At 44.7% G+C, this 17,250-nt stretch overlaps 1 protein-coding gene across 1 annotated transcript; it reads left to right on the forward strand.

Moving 5' to 3' along the window:
* Positions 1-1,305: 1,305 nt before the first annotated feature.
* On the forward strand, positions 1,306-9,962 carry LOC118972146 (zinc finger protein 449-like). Its single transcript, XM_037016896.2, has 4 exons — positions 1,306-1,720; positions 3,366-3,570; positions 7,960-8,076; positions 8,353-9,962. Exons 1-4 carry the CDS (start codon positions 1,370-1,372, stop codon positions 8,922-8,924), a joined length of 1,245 nt encoding a protein of 414 aa, XP_036872791.2. The 5' UTR covers positions 1,306-1,369; the 3' UTR covers positions 8,925-9,962.
* Positions 9,963-17,250: the final 7,288 nt, after the last annotated feature.

The raw sequence follows: 17,250 nt of genomic DNA on the forward strand, positions 1-17,250 counted from the left end.
TGACTGGGTGTGAAGAGTTCTGAGAATTTTTCCCTTGTCCCACTCCAGGCAAGAGAAGAGGTGCAGGAGGCATCTGGCAAATGCAGAGAGAGGCCTGAGCACAAAGGCAGGTATGGTCTCCAGACCTATGGAGACTGGTAGGTGACCAGTTCTGTGACCTCAGAGGTTGTGGTACAAACATTAGGATGTTCTCAGAAATGAGCATCGAAGGAGTCTATTGAGTCTAACCTCATCACCATTTATTTCCCTCTGGCATTTACTGTGTGACCTGGGACAAGTCATTCAGTCGTCCTAAGCCTCAAACCTCTGTGCCCTCGTGTACACTCAGGGCTTGATACTAGTACCACCGCCTGACTTTGGGTGAGGCCTAAATGGACTAAGAGAGGTAGTAGCCTTAGGACAGCACCTGGCACGCAGCGTGGTGAACGTGGTGAATGTCCTTCGCCTCTAAACGCAGACCGGATTCCTGGTGGCTGCCCTGCAGCAGTGCATTTTCTCACTTGGCATGCTATTGGAGGGTGAGGGTCACAGGGATGTTGGCTCAACTACACACCTCGAATGGAGAAGAATGAGGGACTGACGATTTGCTGCCTTTGCAAGGCGTGGCTCTGGCTAAGATGCCCATGGTTGCAGGTGACTTAGGGTGACTCAAATCTGGATGGACTTGCAGGGCTATTCGTGGGACTGCATGTGTTTCTCCTCTGTTCTCTTGTGGCCTACCTATATTCAGAAAGGCAAGAAAATAGAAATTAGACTGGGAATGGGCTTAAAGGCAACAGATCTATAGAGGTTCATTTAGGGGAAGGGGTTCTTAGCCTTCGGTCCGTGGAATTCTAGGGCAGTGGTGTCCAGCAGAACTCTCTGCACTGATGGCACTTGAAGTGTGGTAGGAACTGAATTTTTAACTAATTTATACTTAAACTGCCCCATGGATCTAATGACTGCTGTGTTGGACAGCACGCTTCTAGAGGGTCTGTGGGTGGAGTTGGACATGTTATTAAGCTTCTGGAAAGTGTATTCAGAATTGGATGTGTGCGTGTGTGAATTTTGTAGGAACTGAGTCCATGGTGTGTGTGTGTGTGTGTGTGTGTGTGTGTGTGTGTGTGCATTTTTCAAGGAACTGAGTCCATGGCTTTCATCAGATTCTCAAAGCCAAGCAAAAAGATGACCATCTGCTACCTTAGGGCTTTGGTGAGATGTACGTAGTTAAGGGAGCTTACTAAGCCGTTGGGTAACCACTGTGGTTTCTCCTTTCTCACTTTGTTCCGTCCTCAGCTGTAGGTGCCTCCTTCCCTTGACGGCTACACAGAGAAACAAATTGGAATTGAGACTTCAGTCCCCAGATAAATTGTCCACCGTTGGAAGAGACATGGCTGTGCCCCTGGATAGTGCGATGCAGACCTTGAATCAGGGCTCCGTGTTTCACGAGTATGACACTGACCGTGAAGTCTCCCGCCAGCGCTTCAGACAGTTCCAGTATAAAGAAGCAGCTGGGCCACGTGATGCTTTCAAGAAACTCTTGGAACTTTGCCGTCAGTGGCTGAAGCCAAATACAGGTTGTCTGGAACAAATCTTGGAAGTGCTAGTGTTGGAGCAACTCATGCAGATTCTGCCCATAGAGATACAGAACTCCATGAGGCCGTTTAGCATGAAAAATAGAGAAGCTGTTTTGGCACTGATAGAATTCTTACAGACAAAAACTGACGTATCAGAGCAGCAGGTAAGAAAAGAGTTTGGCATCTTGGTAATTAGACCCAAAGAAGTAGCAGAGGCAGCTGGGACTGGATTAGACATTTATTTCTGTGTCTTTTCTCAATCCCAAGATTTCACTACAGGCATTTTCATTTTCCTTTTCTGCTGGAATCAGCATGTGGGTCAGTGGTTCTCAACCCATTGTACCCATTCCCCCACCTATAACAAATATTTCATAATGTCCTCTTAAATAGTCTTAAATTCATAGATAGCATGACCTACCTACCTTCATCCATCAAAAATACCAATATTGTGCTAGAGTCTGAGGCCTCGTCCTGCCGTTGCCTCTTTTGTATGCCCTTTTAGCTAACGGCGTTTTTTCCCCTTTTTACAAGTTAAAGGGTTATTTTAAAAAAGAGGATATAATGAGAGGCAGGTTGAAAATGACCCAAAATACCTTAAATGTTTCCTGTCTGGCTCTGTACAAAAAGTATGCCAGCCTGAGTCAGGTGGAGTCAGGAAGGAATACAGAGGAACAAGAAGGTAGTTCATTATAAACTATCAGCATGGCCACCTGCCCGCGTTTGGGCTTGAGTGCATCAGAAGCCCTCATGAAGCTGTCAGACGCTTGCATCCGTGCATGGATTCCCTGGGAGGGCAACAGCGCCATGTTCAGACTGATACCGCCCAAACACTGAGCAGGGTTGCTGCTTTTCGTGGGGTTTCCAAAGTGGCAAACAAGTCCTGGTAAATCCAGTCAGCCATATAGAATTCCTTTGATTTTCACAGGACTGCAATTCCTACAATTTCAAGTTAGCTAAAACTATTCAAAACCAACCAGTTGTACTTATATGCCCAACAGGATGAAGTTCTTGACAGGCTCTTTTCACCTACATGAATGCTTGAAGGGGACATTCCTCAGTTGTTTGGGAGGTGGTGTAATTGTGCACTATGAGTTCTTTGTAACCCATCTCTGGCCCGTGCAGTTCCAGTAGCCACCAGCAGCCATCATATCCATGGGGATGCCCCATGGGGATGGTGGGCTGCCCCCTGTCAAAACGACCAGGTAAAACCTGTCTGGGTTGTGCCATAGCTGAGCACAGGGCAGAATCTGGGAGAAGGGAGAAAGTGCTTCCAGCTGCGCAGCTGGGGCACTCCAGTCTTGTGTGTCGCCGGGCTCGGCAGAAGCCTGCCTGCACAGGAGCCTTCCTAATTTCCTGCCCTCCTAGGATGGATTGAGTGTATCGTCCTTCCTCTCTGCGTCTTTCGTTCGGCTCACCATGCAAGAGTCTCTCTCCTGTGGTGTTGTCGTGCACTGCCAGTGCAGTGGCCCCAGCCACGTGTGCCTCTTGAGCACCTGGAGCGGGGCTCGTCCAAACTGAGATGCGCTGTAAGTGTAAAATGCACAGCACATCGAGAGGACTCACTATGAAAAATAGTAGGTGAACTGTCTTGTTAATACTTGCTTATAGCGATTACATGTTGAAATCCTGATAGTTGTGGTGAGTTGGATTAAAGAAGACATACGATTAAGAATGACCCATCCTCTTTCTTTCCACTCATTTTTCACATGCTGCTAGAGAATGTAAAATGACATGGGTGGCTCGCATTATGTTGCTGCTGGGCAGAGCTGGTCTAGACCTTAGAGTGACGGGTTGTGGTGTTTTCCCCAGGTGGATAGGCAGGAAGTGCTCTTGGAAGAACTGGCACCGGTGGGAACGGCGCACATACCACCAAACATCCTCCTGGAGTCACCCCCAGTCCAAGTGATGGGACCTGCCCCGGAGGCCCCAGTGGCAGAGGCGTGCTTCCCACAAGGAGGGCCGCAGGAGCTGAGCTATGGTGCTGCTGGGGAATGCCAGCCCTTTCTGGACCCAGGTAAGGCAAGGGCTTAATTTCCTTTCCTTGGTTCGTGTTTGAGAGCTCCAGAGCTGTGCAAGGTTGGGCTGGTTAACGAACACCACCTATGTGATGGAAATGGACCCACTCTGTTAAAGAGAAGGAGGAGATGTCTGTCCTGGAATAGCTGGGCACAATGCATAAAGAAGGTTAGATAAAATGGGATTAAAAACCCCTTAAACTAATCATCCTCTGCAGGAGGCTCTTCACCAAGAATTTTACCCAGGAAGGCTGGGATTTGGGGTTCTCTGGATAAGGACCGATTCCCTGGAAATGTCATCACTAGGACCTGTAATGTGGCCCCAAGGGCCTCCGTGCTTTTAGGGCAAAAGAGGCATATTCTCACTTGATACTTTCTTAATATACTCAAGGGCTTCAGGTCCTATATGAGAATTTAATCCTCCACCACAGTAAAAACCAAATACCTATGTCATTTGAACAAAACCTACATGTTTCTTCTGGTGTAGAAAGCAGACTATCCCTAGCAGGCTCACCTGCTGTGCATTTTTGTTAATTCAAGTATCATTTTTTAATCAGGTTATTTTTTGTGTGTTGAGGCATGTGAGCTCTTTATATATTTTGGATGTTAACACCTTATCAGACAAGTCATTTACGATCATATTCTCCCACATTGTAGGACGCCTTTTTGTTCTGCTGCTGGTGTCCTCTGTTGTAGAGAAGCTTTTTAGTTTGATGTAGACCCACTTGTTCATTTTGCTTTTGTTTCCCTTGCCCGAGGAGATGTGTTCAGGAAAAAGTTACTCATGTTTATTTTCAAGAGATTTTTGCCTATGTTTTCTTCTATGAGTTTTATGATTTCATAACTTGCATGCAGGTCTTTGATCCATTCTGAGTAAGTTTTTGTGTATGAGGTTAGACTATGAATCCAGTTTCATTCTCTTGCCTGTAGCTGTGCAGTTTTGCCAACACCAGCTGTTGAAAGAGGCTGTCATTTCTGCATTGTATATCCATGCCTCCTTTATCATATATTGGCCATATATGTGTGGGTTTATATCTGGGCTCTCTATTCTGTTCCATATATCGATAGGTTTTCTCTTGTGCCAGTACCAAATTGTTTTGATTTCTGTGGCTTTGTAGTAGAGCTTGAAGTTGGGGAGCTTAATCCCCCCAGATTTGTTCTTCCTTGTCAGTGTTTCTTTGGCTATTTGGCATCTTTTGTGGGTCCACATCAATTTGATGTATATTTTGAATTTGGTTTGGTAATATTTTGCTGAGGATTTTTGCGTCTATGTTCATCACGGACATTGGTCTGTGATTTTCTTTTCTTGTGGTGTCTTTGCCTGGTTTTGGTGTTAGAGTGGTGTTGGCTTCATAGAAGGAGTTTAGAAGTACTTCTGCTTTTTGGAAAACTTTAAGGAGGATGGGTATTAGCTCCTCTTTAAATGTTTGATGAAATTCCTCCTTGAAGACATCTGGCCCAGAAGTTTTTGTTCTTAGTTTGTTTTTTGACTACCAGTTCGATTTCTGTGCTGGTAATTCGTCTTTTCAGATTTTCTGTTTCTTCCTGGGTCAGTCTTGAAAGGTTGAATTTTTCTAGAAAGCTGTCCATTTCTTGTAGTATGTCCAATTTGTTGGCATATAATTTTTCATAGAATTCTCTAATAATTCTTTGTATTTCCATCATGTCCATTGTGACTTTTCCTTTTTCATTTCTGATTCTCTTTGTGTGTGTATGCTTTCTTTTTTTCTTCATAGGTCTGGCTCAGGGTTTATCTTTTTTGTTTATTTTGTCAAAGAACCAGTTCCTGGTTTCATCAATTCATTCTACTGTCTTACTCTTCTCAATTATTTTTATTGCTGCTCTGATCTTTATTATGTCCCTCCTTCTACTGTCTTTGAGCCTTATTTGTTCTTCATTTTCTAGTTTCATTAATTGTGAGTTTAGACTATTCATTTGGGACTGTTCTTGTATCCTGAGGTAAGGCTGTATTGGTATATACTTTCCTCTAGGAACTGCCTTTGCTGCATCCCACAAGCTTTTGGCTGTAGAGTATTGTTGTTTTCATTTGTCTCAATATACTGGTTGATCTCTCATTTAATTTGGTCTTTGAGCCATTGATTATTTAGAAGCATGTGGTGAAGCCTGCATGTGTTTGTGGGCTTTTTAGTTTCCTTTGCATAATTTATTTCTAGTTTCATACCTTTGTGGTCTGACAGGCTGGTTGGCACAATTTCAATCTTTTTGAATTAGTAAGGCTCATTTTATGGCCTAGTATGTGATCTATTCTAGAAAATGTTCCATGTGCACTTAAGAGGAATGTGTATCCTCCTGCTTTTGGGTGGAGTGTTCTTCAGATGTCTGTTAGGTTCATCTGTTCTATTGTGTTGGTAAATGCCTCTGTCTCCTTATTTCCTGTCTGGTCAATCTTTCTTTTGGTGTGAGTATTGTTTTGAAGACTCCTAAAATGTTTGCCTTACAGCTAGTGGCAGAACCATTTCAGTCATGTTTAATTATCAATCTCTATGCGTGTGCATTTCCAGTCACCATGCTAATTCGCCCCTCTTAGCAACAGTGGCAGGTCCAAGGCTCACGTATGATGTCGAGCAGCAATACTGCTCTTGACGTAATACTTTACTCTCTAAAGCACAAGACAGTCCCATGTCCTGATCAAGAGAGAGAGAATGAATTAAAGAAGAAATATACACCAATGATGAGGAAAGGAAACTACCCCTTTCTCATCACTGTTTCAAGTGATATTATATACTTTGTTCTACTGACTGGGATGTCCCCGTATCTCCCTTCTGGTCACCCAAATCTCATCTCCTCACCAGGTGTCCATGGTCTGAGGATCTGGGACTGAGCAAGGAAGAGTTATGCCCAGCATGTGGCAGTAGCGCACACACAGCTTGTTTGCCATCTGTGAGGTTTGCCTGTGGGCGAGTCAGAAGTCAGAAGGGGAGGAGGACAAGGAAAGTCCCCAGGGACTGAGGGCTCACCGAAGGGAATTACTAGTCTGGTTGATGTCACACATAGCCAAGCAGCATCCCAGGGAGTCTATGGGTCAGAGAATTCTGAAGGGCAGCAGTGGCTTGGTGGTCCTCCCGTAAGCACAAGGATCCCTCTTTTCAACGGCTAGCAGATGTGCGGTGTGGTTTTCTGGGATATGCAAAGCAGGCAGGCTCAAAATGGATAAAAGTCCGCTTCTGGGGACTAATTTTTAAATTGGATGTGTGAGAATTTGAGATTGGTGCCGGCTGCCTTTTGAGCTAAGGAGTCTCAGGCGATGGAGAAACAATGAAGAAATGAACTGTCGGGGGCCAATGCAAAGAGGGCTCATTTACACCCTTAGGCCCACTTCTAGAACAACTTCTCTGGTGGTTACTGTGGGAACACTGACTGGATGGTATCATGGGTGCAGAGAAGAGCCCTGCCTACAGAAGTGGGCATAGAGGCATGACTCTGATGGCATTTACTGTTCACCAAAATGCCCTGGAGCCATAATACCCTATAAAACACAGTAGGCAGCCTTGCATGGGCATGTGTCAAATTTGGACAAATTTCTCAAATAAGAATGGTTGGTTAGTGGGCATATATGCATTTAAAACTGCAATAGGTATGTTCAAATCTCTTCCCAAATTATTGTCCCAACGTACCCTCCCAGCATGGCATGAGAGTGCCAGGTCCTTCCTCCTTGCTTTATTTACTGTATCGTCGCGTTGTCTGACAGTTGCTAAGAGTCATAACTGTTCCCACCGTATTGGCAGACAGAAGGAAGGCTGACACCTGTTCAGACCTTTAATGTACCCAGTTCATCAGCATTCATGATGTCATTTTATGGAATGTTCAGGAGTAGAGGATGCAAGCAAGGGCAGAGGGGTGGGACATGGGTCAGAGGAGAATGGTTCGTGGCCTCAGCTGACAAGGGCTGCGAGCATAAGTTGGGGAAGGCAAACTGGGGACAGTGCTAGGAGCAGGCCTCTCTCTTTCTTCCCTGGCTGTCAAGAGGACAGTGTTTCTCAGGTATGATACGCCAGCACTTAAGGAAGATTGAGCTCATGCTCTGCTATCACCAAAGTGATCCATTCCACTCCTGAAACAGATGTGGAACTACTTCAGCGCCTCCATTTCAACCCCGAACTGCTGGGTTCTCCTTCCATAGGTTGGAGGAGCACCGCCTTCACAGAGCACACAATAGGATGTTCTGTCCCTAAATTTGGGTTTGTCTTCACCCTAAAAGACAAAAATGAAACAAAACGAGAACTTGTCAGAGGCTCCTGGTAAGGCAGTCCTATCTGAGGAGGAAGTAGGCAGGTGTTCAGAGGCTACGTGAGCAGGAAAGCAGCTCAGACGATGGAGAAACCTGTGGCAACTCAACCTACCCTTCCTCCCCATCCCTCCTCTGGCAGGATGCTCATGGCCGAACCTGGACCTGAGGCTCCCCGAAGGGCATCAAGAAGAGCTGTGGGAGATGGAATTTCACGACCCCAAGGAAGGGATGCCAGGGGTCCACGGCTCCGTGACAGGTAGGTGCAGGTTCACTGATGCTTGGGAAGAAGGAAAAGGGCAATTGACCCCAGTCCCAGGGTAACGACATTCGGGATGCCACTTGGGACTTTGTGTCTTCCCACTAGCCATTGAGGATAACTCTTCTTGGTCCCCATCTCTCCATCCTCCTTGGAGCACAGTGGCTCCTGCAATGTCTATTCCTTCTAGCAAGCTTTGGTATGGAGAGAGAAAATAGAGAAATATGTCCAGGCAGAAAAAATTGGAAACTGTGTATCCATTTTCTGTTTCTTTAGATGGAAATGGGCCCAATTCATGCAAACACTCAGAAGAGCTGAAAAGTCTGTTGGGAACTCCCGCAGAGCAGCTGCCCTGGGATAGCCCAGTGCCTGTCCATGATGAGAGCCCCTCTCTAGGAGAGGCAGCTGAGAGCTTCAGCAGGGAAGGGCCCCTCAGCCCGAGACCCCAGAAGCAGGAAAGTCCCGGAGACCTCATGAGGCATCATCAGGGTCACACAGAGGAGATGCCTTTTGAATGTGCTGTGTGTAAGATGCAATTCAGGCAACGGTCATGCCTTGCATGGCACCTTAAAACTTATTCTGAACAAGAAAGACACCAGTGTCATGAGTGTAGCATGATTTTCTGTAGTAGAGTAAGTTTTATAAGACACCTGAGAATCCACACAGATGGAAAACCCCATATATGTCAACGTTGTGGGAAATGTTTTCGTCAACGCCGAGATCTTACTATGCACCAGATAACGCACACTGATGAGAGACCATTCTTGTGCGAGTATTGTGGGAAAACCTATAGGCAGAAATCAAGCCTTAGGTTTCATTTAAGAAACCACACAGGGAAGAAGCCATAGAAGTGTAGCCATGGCTGTAGAAGCTTCATAAGAAAAGCAGGTTTTATGTGCACCAACTTTAAAGAAGAATCCTCTTAGCATTTGTTGAGGGAAGCATCTACTACACAAACAAACACTAATTCACAAAAGTATTGGCCTACACTAGGTTGTCTTGTCAGAACAGTTTTGTTTGAGCTTATCCATAAGGATAGTTTTGTGTTTTGTTATGTTTAAAACCCACCTTCCAGGGCATATAAATTCTGGACTATTCACCAACTCTTGCCACTGTCCTAGATTTGATTTTTTTCTGTCTTGGAAAAAAATGATTTGTTTGATGGCTGTGATGAAAATGTCATCCTAAGCCAGCCACAGCATAGGGGTTAAGTAAGGAACATAGGAGTGTCAGAATCCCATGAGATCCTGGGTCGGCATTCCAGTAAAAGAGATGTGCCCCAGCCATCTGTGTCTGTGCACCATTTCCCTCATGTGGAAATGTACGTGGTCCTGCTGGTTCGTTCCCACTAACTAGGTCTTGGAGCAACACACACATGCTTCCCTAAGGTGGCAACGAGCACCTCCCCTGACTCCTGCTTACACCCTGTGTCAGAACAACGTGCTCCTGTGCAGCCACGCTGGTGTGTTTACATATGGTTTTAGACTTAACACAGCCCACTTTTGAAATGTCGAGCATTTCATAAGGATAAGTTCACGGAAAAATGTCCAACTCAGAAAGGGCCGTGAAAGGCAGGTAACGGTACCACACAATTACGAGGAAGAGCGAGTGGATGGATGTTAATGGGGAGGCCCTACCCAGAGCGAACTTCCAATAAATACTGTATTTTCTTTCTTTGTTCTTTAAAATGGTGAAAGCATGGATGGCTGTCAATTTTAAGTCTAGATTTGGTCACAGTCCACAAGTGTTACCCAATGTTCTTCCTTCTGACTTTGCAGTTGTTTGTTACTGCCATTTTCATGGTATTTCCTCTCTGTCCCAAGAGTTGGACACTGTTGATAACCTTCTGTTGATTTTTGGTTATAATGCCCATTCATTAATAAACGAGGTTCATTCTGTTTTCGCTTTGATTTCATTTCGATTTTCTTGGAGACTCATGTCCTATGACCATAGAAAATAAAGGTTCCATTTGTATGACACACCCTAGGAGTTAATGGTTGCGTCTCAGTGTTTATTTACATCTCTTCACCTTCTCTCAATACTGCTAAAATGTAGTACAAATACCTTCTCCCGTCCCTGGCCAGTGGTTTTACTCACTCACTGGTGTCTTTTGATGGTATAATGGTTTCCCATTGTAACATAGTCCAGGTACCAGCTTTCCGGGGTACACAGGCCTGTCCCCGGGGGGCCTGGGGCTGTGTGAGGACAGTGCCGGAGCAGGAGGTACAGGCGGGTGAGTGGGGGCTCAGGACTCACGCAGGAGTCTGGCAGCAGCAGGGCAGCGCCCGGGGATTGGCTGCACACAGGCCAATGAGTATAGCGAGAGCCAGGATTCTCACTGCTGGAGAAGGGAGGCGCAGGGATGGCCAGGGTAAGGCGAGAGAGGACTGTGGAGTCTTGCACTGGAACTGGACGTGGTGGCTTGACTATTTCGGGGGTTGTATTCGTTTTCAAGCCCTGCTGTTAGGCAAGGTCACAAACTGGGTGGCTTCCAACAACAGAAATTTATCCTCTTACATGTCTGGAGGCCAGAAGTCAGAAATCAAGGTGTCAGCATGGTCATGCTCCCTCTGCTTGCTCTAGGGAAGAATCCTTCCTTGACCCTTCCTAGCTTCTAAGTGGCACTTGGGAGTCTGACGCATTCCTTAGCTTATAGCTGCATAAGGCCAATCTCTGCCTCTGTCCTCACATGGCTTCTTTCTCTGCTCTCTTCTCTTCTTATAATGACACCAGGTATTGGACTTACAGCCCATACCATGCTAACCTGGTATGATCTCATCTCAATCCTTAACTACTCACAAACTCAAAGGCTGCTTCCACATAAAGTCACATTCTGAGGTTCTCAGTGGGCATGAGCTTTGGGGGGATACTATTTCATCATACATACAGACAAATATGTATATATCATCGACATAGATATATATATATCTGCAAGAAGTTTGTATGTATGTGTGAGCACACACATTTAGACTTATACATATCCTATCACTGCCCACCGAGAAAAACTGCGGTAATTTCAGTGCCATCATGCCTTGGGAGAGAATCTTGCCTTCCTTTCCTGGGGCGCAGGTTTGGCCCCGTCATTCCTGTCTGGAGTTGGGCTGTATCTTGCCAGCAAAGTAGTTCTCTAACCTCTTTGAGGTTCACGGGCACCAGATCTGGAGATGTTTGGGATAAAAAAACCAACTGAGGTCTTACTGCATTATGTGACAATTTTATTCCTAGAGAATGAGTGAGGAATTAACCACAACTAAAGGTCATTGCTGACCAGATCACTCATTCATGGAATTTCGTAATATTTAATGTGTGGTTGGTATGTGCCGGACACTCTTCTAAGTGCTTGGGGATGCATTAGTGAGGAAACAGACCAAAAATGGCCTGTCCTTGTGGAGTATACCTTCTGGCATGGGGAAAAAGACAGATGTAAAGAATAAATCTAACTGCTTAGCAAACTGGGCAGGAGATGGGAGGTGATGATAAATGGTGTAGAGCCTAGAAACAGAACAGGCAGGGAAAGGGGACTCAATTGTAAGTTTAAATCAAGCCCATTAACCTGCTGGCCCTGCTGCTTCTGAGGGTCAGTTAAGGGCCATACCAGGCCTCTGCCATCACAGAATCCACCTTTGGCAATGGAAAAATAGAAGAACTTAGTTTCAGTGTCATTTCTAAGCACTGCTGTCTAATATAAGTAGAAAAGCATGCCTAACTGATAGGGCACTTATTCCCAATGGGTACATAGTCCAAAGTAAAATCGCCAGTATCTTCGGGACCCAATTTCAGGATGCAAAGGTAAGAAGTTAAAGGAAGCCCCTGCCCTCTTATGGATGGGATCTATGGCTCAAGGTGTGAGGTCGCAGTCAAATGCACCCTCAAATCAGGGAGCTGCACTGTGCTGGAAATATGGGGAGGAATCTGCTGCCCGAGCCTCTGGGGAATGCAGGGGAGGGGAGCACCCCCAGCCTTCTCTGCTGCCACCTTTGCCACTTTGTACAGAAAGGGCAGTTTGGGGCTTAGGTGGAAGCAGGCGTGGCCCTCGGGGACCTGGGGACACTCCCCAGTGCACACAAGAATGAGCCACCCCTGCAGTCAGGAGCCATTGTCGGGGGTGCTCCTCTGGGGACAAAGTGAGTGAGAGTGTCCCTGACGGGCCCCTCCCAGCCCCGAGCTATTCAGGCCAACCTCCCTCCACGGAGTCCTCCAGAAGAAGCCACAGACCAGGTTAGATACCCGAGCATGGGTCTGTCCTTGTCGCCACCTGGAAGTGTGCCACAGGAGGCATACCACTTTAACAGTTGCTGCCTTGCTGATGCCCTCAGGGCACAGAGACCTCTCAGGGCACAGGCCTTTTGCTTCAATTCCTCAGCCTTTGTGCCCCACAAGAGACTCTGCCTCCACCCCAGCTCGCTCATGAATTAACCTCTTGCAGGCAATGGGGTGCAGCGGACACCTCCTGTGGCCACTAAGGGCAGGGACATTCTGACTTCTCCCATCACTGATGGGGATGCAAATGTGGGGGCCCTAGCAAAATGGGGTGGATTCCAGGCACTCTGTGCTTCAGAACTCAAGGGGCTGCTCTGAGGTCCCTGGAAGCGTGGGAGCCTGGTATGGAAGGGGTGGCTTGTTGAGAATGGCTGCAGTCCTTTAAGAGGCTGGCGGCTCCACACCCACAACACGGAATTCTTTTTTTCTGCCTCTGTGAACTGAAAGTGGGGAGACTAGGCAAGGCCTGGTTCAAAAGAGATATATACCACGACCAAGAGGGATTTATCCCAGGAATGCAAAGTTTGTTTAACACCCAAAAATGAATGAATGTTATATTCCATATTAATAGAACAAGGGGGGAAACATGACCATTGTAGTAGATGCAGGAAACAGATTTGACAAATCCAACACCCAGTCATGATAAAAAAAACAACAACTCAACAGCTTTGGAAGGGAAGGGAATTTCTTCAACCCAATAAAAAGTATCTACACAAAATCACAGTGTACATAACACTGAATGGTGCAAGAATGAATGGTTTTCCTAATACCAGGAACAATGCAGGATGTCCACTTTTGCCACTTGTATTCAACATTGTACTGGAGGTTCTAGCCAGTGGAATAACCCCCCAACCCACCAAAATAAAACCATTCTGATTGGAGAGGAGAAAATAAATCTGTCTTTATTCACAGATGATTGTGTATGGAGAAAATTCCAAGAAACGCACACATAAAAAAGCTACTAGGCCTATGAAGTTATGGAAGCAACTTAAGTGTCAGTAGATAATACATAAAGAAATTGTGGTACTTATACACAATGGAATATCATTCAGCCATAAAAATAAAAGAAATACTGCCATTTACAACAACATGGATGGATCTAGAGGGTATTATGTTCAGTGAAATAAGCCAGGCAGAGAAAGACAAATACCATATAATTTCACTTATTTGTGGTATAAAAACAAAGCAAAACCGAAGGAACAAAATGGCAGTAGACTCATAGACACCAAGAAGGGACTAGTGGTTACCAAAGGGGAGGGAGAAGGGGATTAAGGGGCAGTATAATTCACAATCACAATATGAGTAGGTCACGGGGAAAGCAGTACAGCACGGAGAAGACAAGTAATGACCCTATGGCATCTTACTGCACTGATAGGCAGTGACCTCAATAGAGGGGCTGAGGACTTGATAATATCGGTGAATGTGGAAACCACTGTGTTGTTTATGAGAAACTATCATAAGACTGTATATCAATGATACTTTAATAAATTTAAAAAAAGCTAGTAGGCACATGAACAAGTTTAGCAAGGCCACAGGCACAAGATCAATATTAAAATATCAATTGTATGCCTATGTACTAGCAACAAAAATTCCAAAAATGAAATTAAGTAAATAACTTGATTCACAATAGGTTTTAAAAGAATAAAACACTTAAGGATAAATCAGATAAAATGTGTACAAGACCCACACACTAAAAATTACAAAACATTGCTGGGAAGATTCAAAGAAATGTTTCCTTAAATAAGTAGAGACATTTCATGGATTGGAAAACCCAATACTGTCAAGACGGCGGTCTTCCCCCAAATACCTGTAGAGTGAACACACTATCTATGAAAATATCAGCTGACTTCTGTAAACATTGACAAGATGGCGCTACAATGTATTACCTTATATAGCGAAAACATTTTGAAAAGGAAAAAACTTACCAAACCTATTTCAAAACTTATTAAAAAGCCACAATAATTAAGACAGAGTAGTACTGGTGTAAAGATAGGTGTAAATAACAAGACAGATTGAGAGACTATAAACGAATCCTTACATTTATGATCAATTGATTTTTTGTATTGTGGCGTAACACATATAACATTAATCATTTAAAAAATTTTAAAGTATACAGTTCAGTGGCATGAAGTACGCTGTGGAAGCATCAGCACTCTCTAGTACCAGAACACGTTCATTACCCAAATGGAAACGCCATACCCCTTAAGCAGTCACTTGCCATTTCTTCCCTACCCGATCCCTTGGCAGACACAAATATGCTTTCTGTCTGTGTGTATATGCTTGTTGTGAATTTTTCATAAAAGTAGAATCATATGATATGTGACCTCTTATGTCTGGTTTCTTCAACTTAGCATAGTGTTTTGGAGGTTCATCCACCCTGTTTCATGTACCAGTCCTTCATTCTTTTTCCTGGTTGAATAATATACCATGTATGGCCATTCCACGTTTTGTTCATCCATTCATATGTTAATGGACATTTGTGTGTCTCTACCTTTTGGCTGTGGCTACTATGAACATTCATGTACAAGTTTTGTTTGAACACCTGATTTCAGTTTTGGGGGTTCATATCTAGGAGTGGAATTACTGATCACATGGTAGTTTTATGTATTACTCACTCCCTGAGGAACCACCAAACTTTTACTTAGAAGCTGCACCATTTTGCATTCCCACTAGTAATGTATGATGGTTCTAATTTTTCCACATCCTCTGCAAAACTTATTTTCCTCGTTAAAAATTATGGCTATTTTCATGGGTATGAAGTAGTATTTCATTTTAGTTTTAGTTTGTGTTTCCCCAATGGCTAATGATATTGAGCATCTTTTCATTTATTTATTTGCCATTTATGCATCTTTGTAGAAATGTTACATACTTAGGAATAAATTTGACACAAGATATGCAAGACCTATCCACTGAAAGCTACAAAAGAAACTAAAGAACACATACATAATTAAATGAACAGGTATACCATGTTCACAGACATACCATGCTCAAGACTCAATGTTGGTAGATGTCAACTCTACCAAATTCATCTATAGATTCAATACATCCCCAATAAAGTCACAACAGGACTTTTCAAAGAAGCTGGCAAGGAGATTCCAACATTTATGTGGAAATGCAAAAGTCGTTTGGACAGCCAGACACTTCTGAAAAAGTACAAAGTTGCAGGACTCACACTATGTAGTTTCAAGACTTAATTATGAACGACAATAAACCAGGCAGTGTAGTACTGTATAAACATAGACACAAATGGAACAGAGGGGAGAGTTCAGAATAGACTCACAACCATATGGACAATGGACTTTTGACAGAGGTATCGAGGCAGACCAATAGAGAAAGGATTATATTTTCAACAAATAGTACTGGAAGCATTGGAGAAGCATCTCTTTAAAAACAAAACTGGACTCTTGCCTCACATAATACAAAAATTAACTCAAAGTTATGACATACGTGTAAGAGACAAAACCATAACGTATGCCACCTGCGAGTTACAGCTGTTCAAGTTTGCACTGCAAAGAACACTTTTCCCCGATGTCAAGTTTAATACAAAGTCAGACTATATCACCCTGGTAATCACAGAGAAATGGCTAAAGCAGAGGCTCTGCAGCTTCATGGTGACACCTACTTCCCCCCTTCCCTTACTGTGCCCCAAAACCACCTGTGCACCGGTGACTGCCTCGCTGAAAGGCCTTACCACCTTCCAAGGGCTCTCTGATGTAGTTCAAGAATATTGTCAGTAGATGGCGCTGTGTCACTAGCAAACACCTACAAGGCTCTCTGATGTAGTCCAAGGTTGTTGCCAGTAGATGGCGCTGCTCCATTAACAGACCAGACCAAGGCCAGAGGGAGAAGCATTTCACTCAGCTGAACAAACTTTCAGTAAATGAGTAAGGCATGAATTTGAGATGCATAGGTTTTCCAGTTATACGAGGTGCAAGACCTTAAGCAAATAAGAACCTATGAGCTGATTATGTACTTCTTATTTCTATGCGCACCACAACAGTGATTTGCAGATACAGCCACGGAGCAGGGTGCCCCCTTAAGTCACCAGGGCCTTGTCAGAACACCATTAATATTGGGAGATGGGCAGTTCCTTCTTTAACCGAGAAGCAATGCGGTTCTAGCAGGCTTGGGCAGGAACAGCAGCTAGGTTTGAACCCTGGCTCTTCAGGTTGTGAGTGGGGTGACTGGCCAGGTCCCTCACTGTCTGAGCTTCACTTTTTCATCTGCAAAAAGATTTGTAATTCAGAGATTCTCTGAGGAATTAGTGAAATCATGCATATGAAGCCATAAACACAGAGCATGGTGCCTGCTGTGTGGAAGCCTGTTAGTACATGAGGACTAGTCTCTGTTAGCTATTTTATTCATCATAGGAGCTGTTCAGTTTCAGTGACGTCAAAAGGCAGCTATATCAGTGTCAAGGGCACTGACTTTGTTGTTAGATGCAGCAGCAATATCACGTAACAAGGGCTGCGGGAATACTGTTCAGCCTCTCTGAGCCCAGCTTCACCACAGGTAAAATGGGCACATGCAGTACCTGTTCGCAGGCTGTGGTGGGGATCAAAGCCCACCAGGAAGGGCTCCACAGGTAGCAGCCACCGCAGCATCCTGCACAGCAGGAGCACGGCCACAGCACATCTGCCTGGGGAGACTCCTCCTTCCTTCTGCCTTGTCTGCACCTTGCGCATCTATTTCTCATCTGCTAGCGCTCAGCTGCACAGAGGGGGTAGCAGACATCAAAAAGGAGAAAAGGAAAACATTAAAAGAGGAAGCTCTATCCATCAACATTTTTCCAGCTTTGGAAAAGACAGCCAGTCTATGACTTCGATGCTTGTACTACGGCTTAAATCTGCAGTGAACCTCCTTGAAGCTTGCAGCCTTCCCCTGCTTGCTCCCAGCTTTGCTGGAAACTTCCGA

The sequence above is a fragment of the Manis javanica genome, chromosome X (genome assembly GCF_040802235.1).
Source record: "Manis javanica isolate MJ-LG chromosome X, MJ_LKY, whole genome shotgun sequence".
Lineage (NCBI taxonomy): Eukaryota > Metazoa > Chordata > Mammalia > Pholidota > Manidae > Manis > Manis javanica.

What these genes read in the sequence shown, in the direction of transcription:
- LOC118972146 (XM_037016896.2), top strand. Translation starts at nt 1,370, where the DNA reads ATGGCTGTGCCCCTGGATAGTGCGATGCAGACCTTGAATCAGGGCTCC. An exon ending in CTGACGTATCAGAGCAGCAG is followed by an intron (nt 1,721 to 3,365) that starts GTAAGAAAAGAG and finishes TGTTTTCCCCAG; the next exon opens with GTGGATAGGCAGGAAGTGCT. An exon ending in CCAGCCCTTTCTGGACCCAG is followed by an intron (nt 3,571 to 7,959) that starts GTAAGGCAAGGG and finishes CTCCTCTGGCAG; the next exon opens with GATGCTCATGGCCGAACCTG.